At 42.2% G+C, this 13186-nt stretch overlaps 1 protein-coding gene across 1 annotated transcript in view; it reads right to left on the bottom strand.

Moving 5' to 3' along the window:
- Positions 1 to 8065, bottom strand: part of igdcc4 (immunoglobulin superfamily, DCC subclass, member 4) — a 100626-nt gene extending 92561 nt beyond the window's left edge. The window contains exon 1 of the mRNA XM_061746296.1: positions 7722 to 8065. Coding sequence (XP_061602280.1) covers positions 7722 to 7788 — 67 coding nt within the window. The 5' untranslated portion in view covers positions 7789 to 8065. The remainder of the gene's footprint in view (positions 1 to 7721) is intronic.
- Between the last annotated feature and the right edge of the window lie 5121 nt (positions 8066 to 13186).

Below are 13186 nucleotides of genomic sequence, written 5' to 3'. Positions count from 1 at the left end.
AGACACAGACGTGAGCAATCAGGACAGAAAAGAACACATGATGTCAAACCTAAACCAGCTCACAATAAGCATGGATAAGGCTTTGTTTTTAAATGACATACTCTTGTGAGTAAAGTGTAAGGGCTGTATATAGTACATAAGCTTTGTCCATACTATATAGCTGCCATTGTGATCTTCCCAGAAATGATGATGGCAAAACTTTTTCTTAAAGGGAAAGTTCGGTTTTTTACAACCTGGACCTTATTTCTGGCATTTTTTATGGTTGTATACTCACCCAGAGGTGTTTGGTGTCATTTGGAGTCCTTCGGAAGATATTAGGAGTTTTTTGCGAGCAGCTTCTCCAGACAGCGCCACAATGTTACAACAGGTCCTGGAAGCAGATCTAGTGATTCATAAAAGAAATGAAGAGTTTCGCGGCAATCATGTGTTATTTAGACGCTGCATCGTCTGTGTCCGGCCGTGCCCTCATGCGCTACCATTATATGGAGAAGCGGCTCGCAAAAAACTCCTAATATCTTCCGAAGGACTCCAAATGACACCAAACACCTCTGGGTGAGTATACAACCATAAAAAATGCCAGAAATAAGGTCCAGGTTGTAAAAAACCGAACTTTCCCTTTAAAGCAGCACAATGTAACTTTCAGCTTTTGCTGAGTTTGGCGGCTCCTTTGGACAAAAGCGGTAATGCTTTACCAGTAGTGTGGAAGGGTTCCTACCATCCACCTCAAAGTTACATAGTGCCAGTGAAGGCGATACAGACCCCTCAGACCATGACAGAGGTGTCATTAAACCTGTTGTAAGTTGATGTACCATCACAATGACTCTGGAAATATTATATTAAAAGGAGCTTGAGGCCGGATTGTGGCAGGATTTATGAAAAAAATCTGTATACATTTTATGTTTTCTAGTAGCGTTCCAAACCAAAAAGAATGAGCCCTCTAGTGTATCTCTCCGTTGCCTTGAACAGGCTGTGTGCTGCAAAATGTGCTGCAATTCGGTCCCGAATTTCCCGCGCTGGGCTGCGGATGTGACGTCACATGACGCTGCATGCACGTTCTCCCCGTTCTCCCGTGCCGGTGTCACTGTCGGCTGCAGTACCCCCAACGGCCGTCGTGGTGAAGGGTGGCGCTAGAGAGTCTCATTTCTGAAAAGGAGCCTCAAGCTCCTTTAAGGTGGAAAAGTTACATAGTGCGGCTTTAAGCTGCTTTACACAAGTTACCTATATGTTACCACTTAAACTGACCTTTTTCTTCATTGTAAATTCCAAGCAACATAAAGCCAGTTTTCCCTGCTAAGTGTGTAATCGTCTCATCGTTTTTGTGAAAGATACTATAGCTAATTGGTATCGTCTGTGGACACATAACCATTTGTTTGTATATCCATTTGTTATTAATCAACTTTTTTTTAAGTCAATGCATCTGTTACATTGAATATTAATATAAAACTAACCTACCTTAATGCAAGTTAAACTGAAAGACATACAAATTCAGTTGTAATGACTTTTTAATGTATTTATTTTTAACCGTCCTTTAACTTTTTGTTGGGTACTTTTTCATAAAAGTCCATGATAAATTTGTCAGCAAGTATTTTCACACCTGCCTAAAGTGACCATTTGAAATTTACAACTATAAGCATGTGTGAATCTCATTTTTCTCCCCAGTGGCTGCCAACTGATCACTGTTGCAATTATCGTCTATACCCACATCCAATAGTTTTAACTCAAAGCATTCTTTGTCTTTGTGTACACAGACATAAAAAATACATGCAAAAGGCTCCATATTAACGCGCATCTAACCGCAGAAACCTTGCTCATAAACTACATGTAAAGTGTTAGAAAAAAAATTATGATTTCCCTTTTTTAAAAAATGACCTCGCTTTTTTTTGTGACAGATCTTATCCAATCTAAAATTACTCTAAATGTGATGCAGGATCAAAAGAAACATCCAACTGCAACACAATATTGTGAAAACTGTGCTGCAAAAGGACAACTGATAACAAGCCACCAAGTGGGAAAAGGGTGTAATTCCCTCTCTAGATAGGGAACGAGGTGCTGCCTCAAGTGAAGGAGTGTAAGCATGTCGGAGTAAGGGAAGAATAGAGCGGGATGTTGACAGGCGGAGTGGTGCAACATCTGTTATGCATACTCTGTACCAGTCTGTTGTGGCAAAGAGAGTTGAGCCATAAGGCAAGGATTTCTGTTGGCTTGTTAGGGCCCGAGCACTTACAGTGCGAAGGCCCTATTGTATCTGTAGGAATTTTTCTTTCTTTCTTTCTTCTGACAAAAGGAGGGCCTTTTTGCCCCCCTAAACGTTCCCCAAAAGTCACCAAATTTTGCACGCAAGCCAGGCCTGGCGAAAAATTTGATATTTAATGGTTTGCATTAATGGGCGATGCAAAATGGCTCAACAGCGCCACCTAGAAAACTTTGTGCCTCAAGCCCCACAATACGGTTTGACGTACATGCACAAAAATCGGTACACACCTGTATCATGGCACAACTGAAAGAAAAGTCTCTTGGCGCCATGGCCGAAACCGAACAGGAAGTCGGCCATTTTGAATTAATCGTGTAATTTTGGCGAAATTTATGCCATTCCTTCAGCCGCTTCAGAGCCCGAACCGTAACGTGCACCCAGATGTGTTATACATCAAAATGTGCGTCTCCATCCTGCGACAACGTGCATTACTTTTCTCAGTCAAAAGCGTTACCGTGGCAACGCTAGACGCCAAAAAGCGTGCCCCCCCGCCCCTTCTTCTAATTGGTCGATATTTCATACTTTCTTTTTTCTGCCATAACTTTTGAATGGTTTGACATAGAAAGTCGTGGGTGGTGTAATTTCTGATATGCTTATGATATCATATGATATGATATGGTGGCCATGAGTGCGAGGGCCCGTTCATCGCTGCTTGCAGCTTTAATTCACCTTTATTCCTGTCCTCCCTTATGGCCATGAGATGTAGAGACTGAAAGAATAAGATTGCGGATACAAACGGCTGAAATGAGTTTCCTCCTTCAGGTGGCTGGACTCTCCCTTACAGAGAGGGCGATAAGTTCAGCCATCCGGGAGTGTCTGGCCCTCACCGGGAGGAGCCAGTTGACGTGGTTCAGGCGTCTGGTGAGGATGGCTCTTTGGAAGGTGTCTCCTCTCCGGCATGTCCAACCAGGAGGAGGTTCCAGGAAACGCTGGAGAGATGTTAACTCTCGGTTGGCCTGAGAATGTCTTGGTATGGATGGATATAATGCCCCAGTAATAGAAAATGTTGAATTTGACTTTTTGCTTGTTTACCCTTTTTCTTTTATTGTCATAAGACAGTGCCGACACATCACAATGTAGGAACCTTTCTGTCAACTAATCCCACATTCATTCTCATGCACAAGGCTCCTTCCCTTCCCAATGACAATGGTTTATTTCCACAACTCTGTATGATAGGCGATATCAGAAGTAAACAGTGCTGAGCCCCTATAAAGTTCAAGTTCTAAAACCTGAATTGTGTAAAAAGAATTAATGATAACAACAATAAATGAACTCATTCAGTCAGTGTTGCACTTATCGTTAATTATTCAGCAGTTGCTGTTTACATCTTTCATGACTAAACAGAAGGCACACACAGAAAACTTTTTGCTAATAAAGCTTCACAGAATTGCATATATATTTTTAATGCTCTTTAATAAGTCGGCGGTTCTGTTTCACTGCGACTACAAAGAAACTGCAACTTTTGTTTCATTCATCTGCTTGTTAAGTGAACCCGACACATTTCCATTTGATCTTTAGAATGGATCAAACAAGTTCTTTGTGCATGTAGAAATAGCCCCTGCCCTCATATTTGCCCCAACAGCACCCACCAATTCATCCCCGTCCCAGAATCAGCAATCAACCCCCACTCGCCACCAGCCTCCATTCCCACAGCCATCAAAACACACAACATTCATGCCTGCTCCACTTTCAGAGCCTGGTAAAAAAAACTAACAAAGAGAAACATGCCTGTGTTATTCACATGCTTTGATGACTATAAAGTGTAATTATTCTTTAATAAGACATGATAAGAACTAATAATCTATTTTGCTCTTCCCGATTGCTGTCAGTGTCAGCTGAATTCAAATGTGGAATTTTCTCTTAAGCAAATCATCTTCATAGACAACTTTTAAATGTTCCACTACAATTTAAAATGCAATCGTAATCTTCTCTTAGTTTTTAATAAATCTGGTTAAAAGATTACCAACCAAATGTCACAACTTCAAATCTTCCATTGTAAATATCCCAGTGCAACTAAATCAATGCCCTTTTCAAACTAATCGCCAACAACCTTCCCACCACTTTTACTTGCAAGAGATTTCATCATCTGGAAGCGATCCCCTCCCGTGTGGCACTCCCTCTCGTGTCAGGAGGATCTCGACGGAAGTCATTCTTTATTCTGACTCTGCAGGAGTCTGCTGGGCATGGAAATCTCCCCCTGTATGAGTTGTATCCTCTGACCTTCTACTGCTACATCAGGTGGGAGTCAAAGAGGTGCACCTGAAGTAACCCCCGTTTTATGGCCTTCATAAGCCTAATTGAGCAATAAATAACGGCACATGTGACTAAGGACTGCAGTATCTCAGAAGGGGGGTGGCGTCTACCTGTGTATGGACCTCATGCATGATTATTTTCACTGCCACACCAACTCTTGTGCATCATGTCGCTTTACTTCTCAGGAACCTGCTGCCACACACACTTTGTCACAACTGTCAGATAAAGCTACACCCCCTTCCATTAGTTCCTGCTCCTGATTTAACCTAATGGAGGAGATGTGGTCCCTGTTGAACCAGGCAGGTTGGTTTTTTTCAGTGTCCAGATCCACTATGAAAAGCTTAATTAAAACAAATGGCATTAGTTGGAGTAGCCATGCGCTTATTTTTCAGGAGAATCTACATTTATGAGCCGCATGATGTCCCGCACAGGTTTTGTCATGTAAATCCTGGGAACAGTGAGTCTCATACTCCTCTCAGACCTGGCTTTCACTCTTTGGACCTGCTGGCAAACTAACATGCAGCTGTGCTGTGTACAGTTCACCAACAGCTCCACAATAAGCAGATATGATGCCTTTTATTACTACACTGTCCTCCAGGAGCGTTTCACTCAACTTTCCCCAAGCAAGTGGCAGATGTCAGGAAAATAACTTCTCCCCTCTCTCTATCTTTCGTCAACACAGGGGCGTCAATTGGGTATGGCAAGGTATGGCAGCCGCCACACCTTTGCTTCAAGGGTTAAATGTAAATGTTTGTTTTTTAAAATACATTTATGGAATAACTACAAATGCAAATAAGAACAACATGATCGATTTCACTAGTTATTATACACTGCAAAAATTCAAAATCTTAACAAGAATATTTGTCTCATTTCTAGTTAAAATGTCTAATTTTTAGTCTCTTTTTTTTTTTAATCTCATTACATTTAAGACAAGACTCAAAAACAACCATTTTCACCTGTTTCAAGTAGATTTTCACTTAAAATAAGTAGAAAAATCTGCCAATGGAACAAGATTTTTTTGCTTGTAATGAGAAGATAAATCTTGTTCCACTGGCAGATTTTTCTACTTATTTCAAGTGAAAATTTACTTGAAACAGGTGAAAATGGTCAAATAACAAGTTATTTTTCTGGTAAAGACTCTTGTTTGAAGTGTAATGAGATTTTTTGACTAAAAATTAGACATTTTAACTAGAAATAAGACAAATATTCCTGGTAAGATTTTTAGTTTTTGCAGTGAGCGAGACTGCATTTGAAAAAGTTCCAATTTTCTTGACCACACAGATAAACTACATAGCAGACTTCTGTGATGAGTATTTGCTGGACGTGTTGATTGATACTCTAGTTAAGTTCTGTGACTCGTAACCTTGCCATACCTTAGCTTCAACTGAATTGACGCCACTGCTCTCAGACCTGGCTTTCACTCTTTGGACCTGCTGGCAAACTAACATGCAGCTGTGCTGTGTACAGTTCACCAACAGCTCCACAATAAGCAGATATGATGCCTTTTATTACTACACTGTCCTCCAGGAGCGTTTCACTCAACTTTCCTAAGCAAGTGGCATGTGTCAGGAAAATAACTTTTCTCCCCTCTCTCTATCTTTCGTCGACAAGCAACATAAAGAATGATTATTTTAAGACGGCGCACCTTGCGTAATGCAAGCCAAAAGCAGAGCACATATTCGCTGAGACCCTTCCATTTAGGGTTGCCACCTTTCAGAAATAAGGGACGCCCTGATTTCAGCAGCGCAGGAGCCAAAAAAAAAGCCCCAAAACTTCTAAACTGAATAAAAATGTGTTTATTTTATATGAAAAAACTAAATGCTTTGATTTAAAGTTTAAAGTGCTTTAATAGCATTGAACTTGCATGACTGTATAGACAGCCAACCATACTAGCAACTGAAATATCCTCCTATGCTATGTATGTCCACATCAGCCCAGATGTATAATATAGCCTACAGGTGAAGAATATGGTGTAAAAGTTAATTTATTTCAATAATTCAACTAGAATATGGTGTAAAAGTTAACTTATTTCAATAATTCAACTAGAATATGGTGTAAAAGTTAATTTATTTCAATAATTCAACTAGAATATGGTGTAAAAGTTAACTTATTTCAATAATTCAACTAGAATATGGTGTAAAGGTTCATTTATTTCAATAATTCAACTAGAATATGGTGTAAAAGTTAATTTATTTCAATAATTCAACTAGAATATGGTGTAAAAGTTAACTTATTTCAATAATTTAACTAGAATATGGTGTAAAAGTTAATTTATTTCAATAATTCAACTAGAATATGGTGTAAAAGTTAATTTATTTCAATAATTCAACTAGAATATGGTGTAAAAGTTAACTTATTTCAATAATTCAACTAGAATATGGTGTAAAAGTTAATTTATTTCAATAATTCAACTAGAATATGGTGTAAAAGTTAATTTATTTCAATAATTCAACTAAAATATGGTGTAAAAGTTAATTTATTTCAATAATTCAACTAGAATATGGTGTAAAGGTTCATTTATTTCAATAATTCAACTAGAATATGGTGTAAAAGTTAATTTATTTCAATAATTCAACTAGAATATGGTGTAAAAGTTAATTTATTTCAATAATTCAACTAGAATATGGTGTAAAGGTTCATTTATTTCAATAATTCAACTAGAATATGGTGTAAAAGTTAATGAAAATACGGTACAAATCGTGTCCTGTATTAGTTCAATACGGGACGCAACATTTTTTTCTCAAATAAAGGACAATTCCTTATTTTACGGGACGGGTGGCAACCCTACTTCCATTCCCTGAATTGGATCCTAAACTTTTCCCTGGTGGGCTCAAAGCCCGGTGCCCCCCCTTCCCTCCCCTTCCTTTGGCTGCCCAACGGGACAATGTGCTTCCACTTTTATCCGCGTCCAAAGTCTCCCAGCGCGTGGAAGACGCAGCAGCTCCATCACGAACAAGCTCGGAGGCCAAACGCAAAAACCCAGCGGCTCCCAGCGAGCTGTTATCACACTACTTTAGTGCTGAGTAACTGCACTTCGGTGTAATACGAGTGGTACTGCCCGACATAGGCAGCACACACACACACACACACACACACACACCAACACACCAACACACACACACCAACACACACACACCTACACACACAAAACCCCAAAAAAACACACAGCACGCACAGCAACAGCGGGCAGATGATTAAAGCCAGCCGCTTTCTTTACCTTGCTTTGATGGAGCGCAAAAGAGCGAAAGAAAACAGAGCAGCCAGATTGTAGTCTCCACCGCCATGTACAGCGTTGGGGTTCCACCAGCGGGGTCTGAGCGCGGTCTGTGCGGGAGCTGCGGGCTGTTACAGCGGCTCTGGGCGCGCTGGGGTCCGCGGTGCGTAAAACGGAGTAAACGGAGTGTCTCTGTCCTAACAGCGCGGCCGCCTCAGTCCGGGGAGAGCCGTCGTGTCTGTCGGCGCTCCAACGCCATGTTGCGAACCAGTGTTAGGTGTGTGTGTGTTGCTGCGGATCCACACACACACACTCACATACGCACACACGCATGGCTGGCTGGCTGGCTGGTCGCGGCTGAAGTCCCGATAGAAGCTCCCCGTGATTCAAACACACCCCTCTCTGCTTTCTCTTTTTTTTTTTTCTTTATGTATCAGCTCCACGTTTTCCCACTTCCACTTTGCAGAAAAAATGTGTCAAAAGAAGAAAGTGTTTTACCCCAGGCGCCCTCTCTCTCTCTTTCTGTCTGTCTGGGGTTGATGGATTCTTTTTTAGATATTGATTTGGATGTCCACTAAAGCAAAATGAAGTGTGAGGGGGAATGTCCCGGTCAAGAGTGCATCTGTTAAAAAAAATCAAATAAAAATAAGAACAAGAAAAAAAAAAGCATCCCCTTGCTAGACCTTATTTCGGGCACATTCGCCCCCTAAAGGCTGATTTATGGTTCCGCGTTACACCGACGCAGCCTACGCCGTACCATACGCAGAACCATAAATCATGCTTAAGTGTCTTTATATATTCTTCTATCGTGGGCATGCACCTTTTCTTTTAAGGCTGATTTATGGTTCCACGTTACACCGACGCAGACCCTACGCCATAGGCTCTGCGTCGATTTAACGCGGGACCATAATTCAGGCTTAAGGGTGGAGGAGGGCAGTAGGGTCACATGTGCTCCCTGCATGGCCAAAGGAAGGCAGGGTGGGGGTGGAGTCGGGAGTCTGGGGGTGTTGTGCATCCCAATCAATCAGCCCCCTCCTCCCTTCCTCCCCTCGGTGCTGCTCAGAGACCCAGTGACCGGGAGGCAGCTGGAGCCCAGCCTCCCCAGAGCAGACAAAGACTGCCTCCTGCAGAGCCCCGAGCATCACTGAGCATCACTGGTATCAGCAGCAGCATCCCCACATCCACACAGAGGTGTGCAGGAGGAACACAGAGTCCAGGCTTTAACCTGTCAGCCTTGATATACGCAGCTTCACAATGCGTATCAGTGCTGCTGGCAGTTACACTGTAATACGCAGTGCATTGTCTGAGAGGAGATCCATTGTGCCCTGCATGCCCGTGCACAGGTTCATGTCAGAAATTGGTTGTAAGGATGGAGAAAAAAAAAAAAAAGCCTGATGCTGTTTGTTTTGAAGCCGTCCATTTGTCTTATAACTACGGCTTGTGTTTCTTTGGCAAGGGCTGATTTATTTATTCATTCATTTATTTTATGGCTCCCCAGTTTTCTGGTGCAGAATGCTATACTGTCTATTTCCTTAACACTTTCAGGGAAGACATTCAATCACACTGGGCTGTGTGGAAAGAAAGAGTTCCCTTTGGTAATTATATCTTGTCCAGCCAGATTTCTGGCCTTAGTGTATTCATTTAATACTGATTGGGGATTGAATCGGGACAATTAAATGAAATGGGTTGGATGAAAACTCCCAGGTGTCTGATTAAAGCCATCGGATTATATGATTGGACTGTGAAACTAATAGCTCCGCCGTGTCCTCTGTGACTGTGGTCAAACTGTAATTTCTTTGCTTCTTCTTTTTTTCTCTCCATCTGCTGTAAAATGATGAACACCCACATGCACGTTTGAAGTTTGGTCTGAGTGTCTGTGTCTGTTACTGTGTGTGCGTGGACTGGAGCTGCTGTATAGGAAGTCGGTGAAAGCAGTGCACCTTCACAGTGAAGGTGCAAGTTCATGGTCAGCGCAGAACGGTGGAGATGAACAGAGCAGGAACGATTTGTGGCTCATCAGGTCCAGTGAAGGGAAATACCTGCTCTGAGCTGTTCTTAATTATGTGTAACCTGATTCTCCTCAAACCGCAAGCCAAGTGAACGTGCAGGAGCAGCGGTCTCAACCCCTTCTGCAATCTGTTGTCTCCAACAAATATTTCAGAAAATATATTCAGTTTGATACATGCAGTAAGACCAGGTACTCTTTAAATGAATTCTACTCTCACATGATAGTAAGTAAGCAGTGTCATACAAGGTGATGATCGCAGAGAATTATTTAAGAAGAAGCAACTAGTTTTTTTTTTTTTTTTTTTTTTTTTCAAACTGAAAGGAAGCAAGACAAAGACCTTTTTAGAGTAATTGTTCAGGAAAAAATTATATTCACATTTGACTATCTGCCCACTGAGACCAATTAGGACAGTAGTTTGGTCCGGCATCAATCAGACAGCAAGACATTTCTGCAGTTTTCTCTTAGCAATGAGCGGTAAGTCCACGCCGCTGTTTTTCTTTGAAAACAAATTAGACATTTCTACAACAGACGACACAATAATTGGCCACTGTGGAGCTAAGCATCTATTCTACACTCGAGGAAATGTTGCTGTTGCGTTCATACTTAGAGCAAAACAATGCCCTGCAAGGAACATGCGCTTCTGAATGCATCAAAATATAGAAAAAACATTCTGGAAACAAATATAAAGAAAAAATGGGAAAATAATCATCATAAAGTGGGGGATCAGATGAAAACATCATTAAATGTGAAAAAATTGTAATGATGAATATGACAAGAAGAGAGTAAATATGCTTAATGAGCTAAATATCAACTTTCATTTGTATGTTTGGTTTGCACTGCTCAGTTTGTGGCATTCATTTCACTAATCACACAACAGTACAAATGATAAATGTGTATAACAGACATCCAGCAGAACCAATTTAAGAAAATAAGGCAGAAATAAAGGGTAATAATAGCATGCACTTTTTGTCCGTGAGCTGTCAAATGTGTTATTACCCCCTTATCTTCTTTCATTTCCTTCATTCATGTTAAATAAATGCAAAGTGGTCATTTTTAACAAGACATTGCTCGGACATTACGGAAACAAGCGGATTGTCCGCAGTCAACATCACACCTGAGTGTATTTTTCTTCACGGAAGAATGTATTATACAAAAGAAGTGTATTGATGATTTCATTAGAGAGCTATTTAGCCACTCCATGGCACATGGATTACAAAGCATTCATCTGCCAGCATGATGCATGTACAGTGCAACGTGCTTTCCAATGCGTTAAATGAGCTACTTGGCCTTTGTTGGCCTTATTTGAAATTCTTATCGGATAGTTTGTGGTTTTGACCAAGCTAAAGAACTGGAAAATGGCATTTCAGTAAAAATCATTTACTTTCATAACTGATTTCCACTTGCAGAGGTGGTTCCTAGTCTCTGCGATTCAGCTCTGGATAAAATACAGTCATCAGTAACAATGAGACTCTGCAGTACTTGGTCACTGAGACATTCCTGCACAGTAAAATACTGTATGTTTACAGCCGTCTTTCTGTTCATGTGATTCTGCTTTTATTTGTACCATTGTTCAATAGCTGCTTTTTTTAAAGGCACTTTATACATCATTTATCAACATTTATCACATGGGCCAGCTTATTTCAAGGAAGTCCTGGTATAAGTCTCTTCTGCAGACTCAGTCTCCTGCATTTGGGTCCCACATACACCTCGACAGAATGGACCAACCAGTAATGGAACCAGCAGGAGAATATATATCTTTTTTTGAGTTTTTCCGCCGAGAGGTGGCAAAAACAATGAGGCATTGGCTGGAGGAGGAGCCTCCCATCAGGAGTACTCGCCTGGGATTCGGCAGACCCGAGACCTTTCAGGCTCAGAAAAGATGCTGTTGCAGTCATCGTCACACACCAGCCCATCCTGTCTCTGTACCCGAGGTGGTCCTGGACGCACCTGAACCTGTTTCTATTCCAGAGGTGGTCCTGGACGCACCTGAACCTGTCTCTGTTCCTGAGGTGGTCCTGGACGCACCTGAACCTGTCTCTGTTCCTTAGCAGGTTCCCTGAACCTGTCTCTGTTCCCCTGCCTCCGCCTTTGCCTCAGCCGGTGCCAAGGTTCCTGCCCAGGACTCCGTAAGATGACTCTGTTCCCAAGCCTGACACTGACCCGAGCTCTGACTCTGTTCCCAACCCAGCCTCTGACTTAAGCCTGAATTATGGTTCTGCGTCAAACCAACGCAGAGCACACGCCGTTGCCGTGACGCCATCGTGAACCCTTCGGACTTCTCCGTCACTCCATTTGGTCGCGGTGCAGTACCCCCCGTGACCGCTAATTCGCAATCTTTTCCTGAATGGTTTATCCAACTTTTTCCGGTCACAGTGAATCAAAGAGATAAGGACAACTATTGTGCAAAAAAACAAAACAAAAAAAATCACACATACACGAAGAAAAGAGCGCTGAAAGTTCACGACTGCTTCAAACCAGAAACCGGAAATGCGTTGCTTCCAAGCGAACCAATCACAGCCCTCTCGGTCTGCGTGTGGTCTGCGTCGCCTCGACGCGTAGTTACAATTTTCGGGAGGTGCACGTCAGTGACGGCGTCAGTGACGGCGTGACGGCGTGACGGTGTGTGGTACGCGTCGACGCATACCACACGCCGTAGGCACGGTGTCGTTTTGACGCAGAACCATAACTCAAGCTTTAGTCCCTAATGCTGTTCCTGGGTCGGCTTCCGCTGGTCCTGCTCCCGGCCGACCCAGGGGCCGTCCCCCTGAACTGTCTCAATGGTCAGCTTGGTTCCGGCCATCCATCCATCTCCACTTTTGTTAACACAGCAGAGCTATTCACCCCGTGTGGTCAGAAGTGGTATTGCTACATAGAGTGGCTTTAATAATTATTTAAAGGAGCTTGAGGCTCCTTTTAAGAAATGAGACTCTCTAGCGCCACCCTTCACCACGACGGCCGTCGGGGGTACTGCAGCCAACAGTGAAGCCGGCATGGGAGAACGGGGAGAACGTGCATGCAGCGTCATGTGACGTCACATCCGCAGCCCAGCGCGGGAAATTCGGGACCGAATTGCAGCACATTTTGCAGCAACAGCCTGTTCAAGGCAACGGAGAGATACACTAGAGGAAACATTCTTTTGGGTTTGGAACGCTTCATCTGACATTATTACTAGAAAACTTAAAATGTATACGGATTTTTTTCATAAATCTTGCCACAATCCGGCCTCAAGCTCCTTTAAGCGTAAGAACATGATGCTATTATTTTTATTGTATTGTGCTATTGCTTTTTGTTCAACATGTCCATCTTTACAAGCCCCACACATGAAAAAAAAAGTATAGTCAAAGAACGTAGTATAATCTTAAAAGCATTTATAAAATGGTCCCGGGTAGAGTTCATCTTGCTTTTTTCCACATTGCACTTATCCTTGTTTCAGTGCTGAGAGGAGTCTTGAGTATGTGAT

This window comes from Cololabis saira, chromosome 2 (assembly GCF_033807715.1).
Source record: "Cololabis saira isolate AMF1-May2022 chromosome 2, fColSai1.1, whole genome shotgun sequence".
Lineage (NCBI taxonomy): Eukaryota > Metazoa > Chordata > Actinopteri > Beloniformes > Belonidae > Cololabis > Cololabis saira.
This window is presented reverse-complemented; position numbering and strand designations above follow the sequence as displayed.